This window comes from Nicotiana sylvestris, chromosome 6 (genome assembly GCF_000393655.2).
Source record: "Nicotiana sylvestris chromosome 6, ASM39365v2, whole genome shotgun sequence".
NCBI lineage: Eukaryota > Viridiplantae > Streptophyta > Magnoliopsida > Solanales > Solanaceae > Nicotiana > Nicotiana sylvestris.
The window spans coordinates 180,161,101-180,169,913 of record NC_091062.1 but is presented as its reverse complement, the minus strand read 5'-3'; the positions used below and the strand labels follow the sequence as shown (position 1 = coordinate 180,169,913).

The following is an 8,813-nucleotide window of genomic DNA, read 5'->3' as shown; positions in this document are numbered from 1 at the left end:
ATCACACTGTATTTGGATTATTACTTATCAAGGTCTGCCTTCTAATAGAATTTTCGATGAAACTATTCCAGTAAAACATTATCTTTTTCCTATTCATCTCATTGATTTCCTACACTTCCTCTTTGATTATTGTTTCTAGAACTATAATGATAGTTAGATAGGTATATAAAGTATAAGTACGTACTTGTAATGCTTAATTAAAAAAAAAAGATGCATAAGAAAAGTGTATTGGTGGAAAAAAGGCATGATGCGTGGACCAACAACGAGGTGATAAGTGACACTTTAAATTGGGTCAATAAAGAAAGAAAAAAAGACGGGGCAAGTGCACAGTTAGCCAGTAATAAGATATGTATTTACTTTTAAGCCACTGTTTAAAATGTCTTTAGCCTTTAGCCACTGCTTTAATAAATTTTACCCGTCCGGATGAAAATACCCTTTTGCTCATAAAGTTTAGGATCAAGTGTCCTTAACTTATGAGCTTGTTACTGTAAGTTCAGGACTAGTTGTCCTTAATTTCTGAGCTTGTAAGTTAAGTTTAGGACTACCTATCCTTAACTTTTGAACTTGCAACTCTAAGTTTAGGACTACATGTCCTTAACTTTTGAACTTAGAACTCAAAGTTCAGGACTACCTGTCCTTAATTTCTGCGCTTGTAACTCTAAGTAAGGACCAAAAGTCCTTTATTTTTGAACTTCCAACTCTAAGTTCAGGACCAAATGTCCTTAAATTATGAGCTTGTTACTGTAAGTTCAGGACTAGCTGTCCTTAATTTATGAGCTTGTAAGTCTAAGTTAAGGACTACATGTCCTTAGTTTTTGAGCTTGTAAGTCTAACTTTAGGACTACATGTCTTTAACTTTTGAACTTGTAACTCTAAGTTCAGGACTACGTGTCCTTATTTTTTGAACTTGAAACTCTAAGTTCAAGACTACATTATCTTCGTGTTTTTCACTTCCTCTCCATTCTCTTCACCAACAGTTTTCATCAAAATACGTCATTGTTCGTCCCATTACACTCTATTTATCAGAAAAAATACCAACAAGAACAACTATAACACAATCATCTGAGCTCACAAAATTACCAATCCGTAAAATTCCCGGCGATTATGGTCTTCCTTTAATTGTTCCATGCAAAGATAGACAAGATTATTTTTATAATCAAGGTAAAGAAGAATTTTTCAGATCAAGAATTCATAAATACAAATCTACTGTTTTTAAAACCAATATGCCACCGGGAAATTTCATTTCGTCCAATCCAAACATTGTCGTTTTGCTCGACGGCAAGAGTTTTCTGATCCTTTTCGACGTATTTGCAGAAATTGGACAGAGCAGAAAAGTGATAGAAGAAAGGGTAATACTGTCTTTTCATATTAATTTTAATAGACTAGTGACTACTTTTGCTCAGCATTAAAAATACTAAATAAAAAGTAAATACCACTTTAAAAAGTGGCTACCCCACATAATTTTTACAAAAAAGACAAAAATAAATTACCCATGGTCTTTTATCAGAGAAGGTACCAGATCTGACAGCTGGAAAAGATGAAATAAACACGAGATGTATGAAGACCTTAAAAGGGGAAGATTCATGAATCGGTTATAAATATGGGAAGCGAATCAACATCAACTCTGATTATATGAGATCCTCTATTATTGCCATAACTGTTACAAATAAATTTGGTAATAGATAATCAAGGCAATTAATGCCAATAACGAGTTAAAATTAAGTGGGAAAACTGTTACAACTGTGTATCCTTATATAAGGCCCATTACCTCATTTTGTATGATCATCTGAATATCTCTAAATATTTGCAATAACCCTTTTTATTTTATTTGATTCAACATTTCAATCCGCAATTCTGGCAGAGATTAACAATCAACAATAAGCTTTCTTTCCTTTACTTATTATTTCAATTATTTGTTTCATTTCTGTATTTCTAAGAAATTAAAGTGAAGTAAATTTGGTTATTAGTAATAAGAGTTTCTTTAATATGCGCTTTGACCACAAAACCTATTTTTGTGTTAAACAAAAAGCACAACTAGGACGGAATGGAAGGTCAATGACATGACGGTCCTAGAGAAATAGTGAAACAATAATTACTTCCCATTAATGGGTTTTTCATGCATTATACTCCCCCGTTTCATATTAGATAGGTAATTTCCTTTTTAGTTTATTCCAAAATAAATGATATATTTTTAAATTTGAAAATAATTCAACTTTAAACTCTTTCATTTTACCCATTTACCTTTAATGAGAAGCTTTTATAGCCACACAAATGTCATGGCCCCACAAATCTTTTATCTCTTAAGCTTTTAAGACCGCAAGATTCAAAAGTATTTTTTTTTTTAAACTCGTGCCGAGTCAAACTACCTCATCTAATATGAAACGGAGGGAGTATTCAAAAGAAACCTTAATATATTCTCCATCTAAACGAATCATGTTCCCGGTCACATAACATGTATGCAAATGGCAACCTATGGTAGGATTTAACACATAAAGATGGACAACCTATGATAGGATTAACTCATGGTACATGTATTATCTTCCTCCGAGGCCAAGGTAAAAAGGTGCACCAGTGTGCCTCAACCACATATCTCCGTTAATCCAGGGGGCAGCTGTGTATTGAGCTGCTTCTTCTGGGCTAATAAGACGGAAGTTCTTGAAACTTCTGTTCCTGTTATTGATGAGAGCACCAGGTCCACGGTTGGCGAACTCATAGTAATGACATGTCTGCTCGAACGTTTCGCCTTGCCATGTCATCCAACCTTCTGGGCGGATGAAATCACCCAATTCACTCTCCATGAATACTGTGGTTGAGTAGGCCTTCCAGGGACGACCCAAGTAAGTTGGAAGTTGGAACCTAACTGGAAATAATTCTACTTCTGGGACGACTCTACAGTTCTGGAATACCACTCCACCGGGTTTAAGCGCAATTTCTTTGCCATCAGCGGTAATAGTATTGAACTGTCCCGCCAAAGGTTTCCTCGCTATGATCAAACTGTTTTGGATTACCGCTGAGCCCCTGCCAAAGATGAAGTCTACGGTACCAGAGATGACACAGTTGCGATAAAATTGGCGATGGTTTTGATAGTACAAAGTGTCTTGATAACCTTCAATGCTGCAGTCAAAAACAGCAGCCATATCACCGTTAATTCGAAGAGCCACAGCTTGGTGCCCTTCTGGACCAGCAGTGTTTCGGAAGGTAATTCCCCTAGCAACAAACCCATTGCCAAGTACAGCTGCCATATGCAAGCAACATCTAATCAGTGCAACATATATAGTACTAGTAGTACACAATAAAATGCTTAATTATAGTAATGACTAATTCCTGTGTCATGTGTACTGTTCATGATAAACTAAATAGCACGCTCCATAAATCAAATATACACATGCTACCTAGCTAGCTAAGCATCCATGCATGCACGTACGGTTGATTTAATATACTTACAGAAAGTAGCAGTGTCTTGGGTGGGTATTTTCATTAGAGCAAAGTTTCTATTTCCAGTAATGATGGTTTCCCCTGCTCCATTGCCAAAGATAAAAACGTTTGGTTGCTTTTTAGAGATGATGATATGCTCTTCATAGATGCCAGCTTTGACATAGACTATGTATTTGCCTCTATGGTTTTCGGGATATGCTGCGAGGGCAGCGGCGACGGTATTGTACTGGCCACTCCCATCCTTGGCAACCACTGCATGTGGAGTTACAAACCTATGTCTTGCTAAAAGCTTACGGTCAGCAACTGGGAACCATGTAGGGTAAGAGTCATGACCTATCTCGTTAACTTCAAGGAGGCGACGATTAGATGTGCTACCAGCTGCGCTCTTAAGGTTTGACGGAATTGAGACGTTGAATGATTGGAGGATGGTTGACATTTTTGCTACGATATTGATAGCATTGTGGGTCAGCTGGGTTGCATTCACCATTCCCTTTTCTATAGCGGATTTGTATTCAGGCTTCTCGATAGCATCAACGCACATGCTTTGATAGGAGTACACCGCACCTAGCCAGTTCAATAGTTCGCTGACACGATCATTGAGGGAATGCAATTCGGTATCCCCAACCATAGAGTAGGAGACCTGGAGTTCCTCGATGGCATACTGCAACAACTCTTTGCAATCCTCTACCGCCATGTGATTGTAAGGATCACTTTCATTGTTGACAGAAGTCTTCTCCACCACCTCGAAAGATTTCTTGACCTCATCCACGGTGATTTGGATGGAGACCAAGAGGTAGTCTTTCATGGTAGCACTATTGTTCTTAGCCACTGAATCAAGACTCTTTGCACAAGCTTCTTTGAATTCCGCAGGTTTACAGAACTCCTCAACTGATGCCTTCAATTGGACTTTGGTGCTTTGGTCATCATCTTTTGAACTGCCATCTTGGTGCAGGACGATCACCACCCCCAATATCACACCCACCACTAGAATCAAGGATACCAACGACACCACTATTTTTCCCACCATCTTTAATTTCCTTTGTTAATCTTTTCCTTTTCTCAACTTTTTGTCTCCGTTCTTTAGGTGCTGGTAATGCAACAATTCGGACGAATGAACTATATATATTGAATTGTATAACTTATAAATGGCTATATATACGACGGGAGACAGGTAGACATGCATGCATTTAAGAAAAAAGTGATGAAACGAAAAAAATGGCGGTTAGAGGTTATTCCTCTCGTTGGTTACGTTAGTCGTTTCTTGAAACCTAAGCAGATGGATGAATTAATGACTATTTTATGAGGAGTTTTATATAGGGTTCTGGAGAAAGAGTTCTCCAACGTAACATGGATACATGATTGTCACCTTTGCATGGCTAACCGACGATTGGGCAAAGATATTTGTGGTATCATGAGTTATTGAATGACTCCTGGCCATCAATTGCATTGAATGGTGAACCGTAAAATAGTTTTGACCAGCTAATTAGGAACAGTATTTCTACCAATCATGTAACAACTAACAAAACTAATGAATTTATTTTATGCGCGCGGTAGTAAAAAAGAATCAACAAAATATAATCTTTTCATTAATTCAGTTCGAGATAAAAAAGATAAACTCTTTATGGGTATACATATAAAAAATGATTACTTATTTATTGGTGAAATCACAACTAAAATACTACCGGTAGTAGTAGCAGCAGCAATAGTATTTATTATAGGAGCATAAATGAACTGCATTTTTGCTTTCACATTTTCTTTTAAAGCAAAGCGTGAATTCTCGAAGCTTATTACTTGCATTAGAAGATAAAGGATGATTTTATTTGGTCGCAAAATACCCATTGGCAATACTTTTGTTTACCCTCAAAATCGGATAACACTAGAATTTGTAAGTGATTTTACGGATATGCGGAACAATTTGGTACAAGACGATAAATTGAGTTAGATTGAATAAATACAGACATAGTAAATTCAAACCAAACGAGGAGGGTGATTCCAGCCTCTGTGTAACGTTCACCCTCAATCCGGGCTCACAGGACAATATTGATGAAAAAGAAAGAGAACCTTCAATAATAGTGAAAATAATAGTATATTGTTTTAGAATGCATATTACAATGTGTGTCATGAATTATGAGGCCCCCTTTATATAGTAAGAGAGTCTTACTCTAGGTACAATTCTATAAAAGGTAAAAAATCTTCCGATTAACTGATTGCTGATTCTTCATCGATACGTGTCGAGATCCCCGCCGTGATATCCGGCTGGTCACAGATATTACGGCCTTCTGTTGGTCTTGCTTGATTGCCCGACAATGTTCTTCAAAGTTGTTCAGGGCTAGGACCGTTCCCGGACCATGATCTCGATATTTAAGAGGGTGAGCGTTATTCCCCCGGACTCTGACTCGATGAGGCCCTTGACTCGATTTCGGTCCCATGTCATCATGTCTCGAGCTTAGCTTATCTTATCGGAGACCGGGGTGTACTATGAGCCTGGTTCTACCCGTATACAGATAGTCCCCTCGTTTCTCGGAGAGTAAGTTGACGAGAAACGACATGAGCTCCCTGATTCCTTCTTCGATACGCCATGTCAAAAACCACAAAACCCCGAAAAGTCTCGTCAGTCATGTCATAATGGCCTTAAATGCGTGTCAGCCGTCGGTTAGCTGTCCCTGGACGCGAAGCGTCACAGAACCTCTATAAATATCCCCTCATTCGTTCATTTTTCAATTTAGATCAAACCTTCTACCCTCGTACCCTCAAGTTTTCATTACTTTCTAGCATTTTTATCCCCGTTACTCAAGGTTCTTCGAAAAATTACTACTCATCATCCACTCTAGCCTACACATCTGGGCTCCCACTTTCAATCTTTGATAGGTTACAAGTATCTTGGACACAAGTACTTTACTTTATGTTTTGATGATCTAACAAACTTACCATCCAGAACCACATAAGAAACCTGTTATATATTTACAAGACCTTGAGATCACAAAGTTCCAGGTTGGGATCCAGCGTGAGATATAACTCAACTCTTTAGAGTGGAAGGAACAGCTGAGTGAACAGGTCTCTACCAGTTCTCAAGGAGACTATATGAAGTCAACTCTCCAGTAGGAAAGTTGCTGCCTGCACAGCCATCTGCACATGAACAGTGCAGCAGTCAACTTTCTATGGAAGGCTTTTCACCTACCTTGCTAACATCATTGTAAGTGATGTCACACACATATAATGCAATCAAGGAAGGTAAAACAACTTACTTCATGAGAGAACAAGATAAAGGACCTGAAGCATGCCTTGTACAACCATTCAAGTTAATCGACTCAAGATAATCTGGGTAGTGTGCCCTTAGATTCACAAGTTAGTTAAAAGTCTTTGTAACTATAGAGTGACAAAGTGGCTTGTGGTGAGAGCATCACAAGTTAGTTAAAGTTTTTGTAACTAGGGAGTCACAAAGTAGCTTATGGTAAGAGTACCACAAGTTAGTTGAGTTGAATTCTTTATAATAGAGTCATTACAAAGTGGCTTGTAATAGGTGTTTACAAGTTGGTGAAGTTGAAAGCTTACAAGTATAGGTCGTGGTTTTTTCCCCTTGAGTTAGGATTTTTCCACGTAAAAATCCTCGGTGTTCTTTATTTACTGCCGAGCTACTGTGGGAACAATTCGAGAACCTGATTCTCTATACAGTAGGAACTTATCTTGTGTCCCATTTATATACTGGTTCAGTAGTTAGCACTGTGAGACCTGATATAGGACCAAATCGCTATACAGTTTAGTTCATTAGTATTTTCGGTGGAAACTCATAGAGAATCCAGTTCCCTATACAGTTTGGTAGACACTTAGTTTCTAACAATCTTTCTCTATCTTTTTCAAGCTTTCCTCCATAACAATGGAAAAAACCTCAAAATCTATTCCCCAAAAGGATGTTCCTTCTTCTTCGCGGCCGACTAATAAGGTCTAGGAGATCGCCCCTGATGTGGTTGTTGATGAATCGGCGGAAGATCCCCCATTAAAGATGTTAATTCTCGGGGGTTGTTTGGTCACCGATGACTTCAAGTTTGAAAAGCCTTCTTCCGTACAGGGTCAGTATGAGAAGGCCTCGAGATATATCAGTTCAATCACTGAAGAGGACCTCCCCATGGTCCGAAAAGACTGCAACTGGGCCAATAAAGACATAGTGGTCCTTGACTCCGAGGATGCCATTACTACCCATGTTGAGGGATATCTAAGTGTTTACACTTTTCCCTTTATATTGGGCACGATGAACCCAGTCATCTTGGACTTCTTCAGGAGGTATAATGTATGCCTCGGCCGAATTCACTAATCACTATAGAGGATCGTGATCCTCCTTCGCTGATTTGTGAATAAAATTGATCGGTGTTCGCTCACCATCGATCATTTGCTCTGCTTATATAGTCCTCGAATCTTTCGGGGAGGGGGGGCTGATAAAGCTTGTATGCCGGGCCAGCAAAGCCCCATTTTCGAGCATCAATGAGGACTGGGACGGGGGTTGGCAAGGAAATTTTGTCTGGATAAGGACCGTCAACCTAGTACTTGCCGAGTGGAGGCTATTCCCCTAGAGGTGGAATGTATCGCATAAATACAACTCCCTTTAAGCGTAAATTTTATACTTTTATCTTCCCCTTTCTTATCGGTGTTTGTTGTTGTGCAGCCCTTGCTCGAGTTCCAAACGCTATTCCTCGGCTTAAGGAGTGGGTCGAGAGTATTGTCTCACAGATTCCTTACTCCGAGCGCTCATGGTGCAAACTTTTGAAAGATCGTTGGGAGGTCTGTTCCCATGGTAAGGTTCCTTTCCCTATCAAGTCGTATTGAGTTTCTTCTTCTAGCATTGCATTCTTATCTCCTTTATTTTCTTTTGCGGGTTTGCCTAAGATCATTGAGTTTAGGCCTCCGGTTGGGGATGAGGATTTACCTGTTGAGTCCCCTACTCCGAGGCAGGGTAGAGAGAAAAAAAGGAGGAGGGCTCCGAGTTCCCCGAGCTTGGAGAAAAAGAAGCCGAGAAGGAGGCTGGCTCGTAAGCCAACGGAAAGATCCGACGCTCAAGCACCAGATTTGGACTTGCTCTACCGCCTTAGGGATGAATCCAAGAAGGAGGAGCCTCTTGTGGCCCATGACCCATCACTCCCCGGAGAGTAGGAGGTAGTTGAACAAGAGATCCATGGGGCAGTTGAACAAGATACCCATAACGCCGATCTCCCTCGAGTTAGGGAGGTTGATAAAGAGGCTGGGGCTAAGACTACTCGGGATGATGGTAGTTCCCCAAAAGAGGCGCTCGGTGTGATAGATATTACCGGGTCACCCTCGTTCATCGAGTCCATGTTCAACAAGGCCCAATCGGTGAAATAGTGACCCAATGAGGAGGCTCATGAAGC

The 8,813-nt window shown here is 39.6% G+C and overlaps 1 protein-coding gene across 1 annotated transcript; it reads right to left on the bottom strand.

Annotated features, from left to right (window-relative positions):
- Positions 1-2,391: 2,391 nt before the first annotated feature.
- LOC104214187 (pectinesterase 4-like) lies at positions 2,392-4,732 on the bottom strand. The gene is made up of 2 exons (XM_009763823.2): positions 3,445-4,732; positions 2,392-3,235 (listed from the first exon to the last, which is right to left on the bottom strand). Exons 1-2 carry the CDS (start codon positions 4,460-4,462, stop codon positions 2,535-2,537), a joined length of 1,719 nt encoding a protein of 572 aa, XP_009762125.1. The 5' UTR covers positions 4,463-4,732; the 3' UTR covers positions 2,392-2,534.
- Between the last annotated feature and the right edge of the window lie 4,081 nt (positions 4,733-8,813).

Coding starts and splice junctions, on each gene's coding strand:
- LOC104214187 (XM_009763823.2), bottom strand. CDS start 4,462: ATGGTGGGAAAAATAGTGGTGTCGTTGGTATCCTTGATTCTAGTGGTG. Junction 3,236..3,444: donor CCAAGACACTGCTACTTTCT/GTAAGTATATTA, acceptor TGCATATGGCAG/CTGTACTTGGCAATGGGTTT.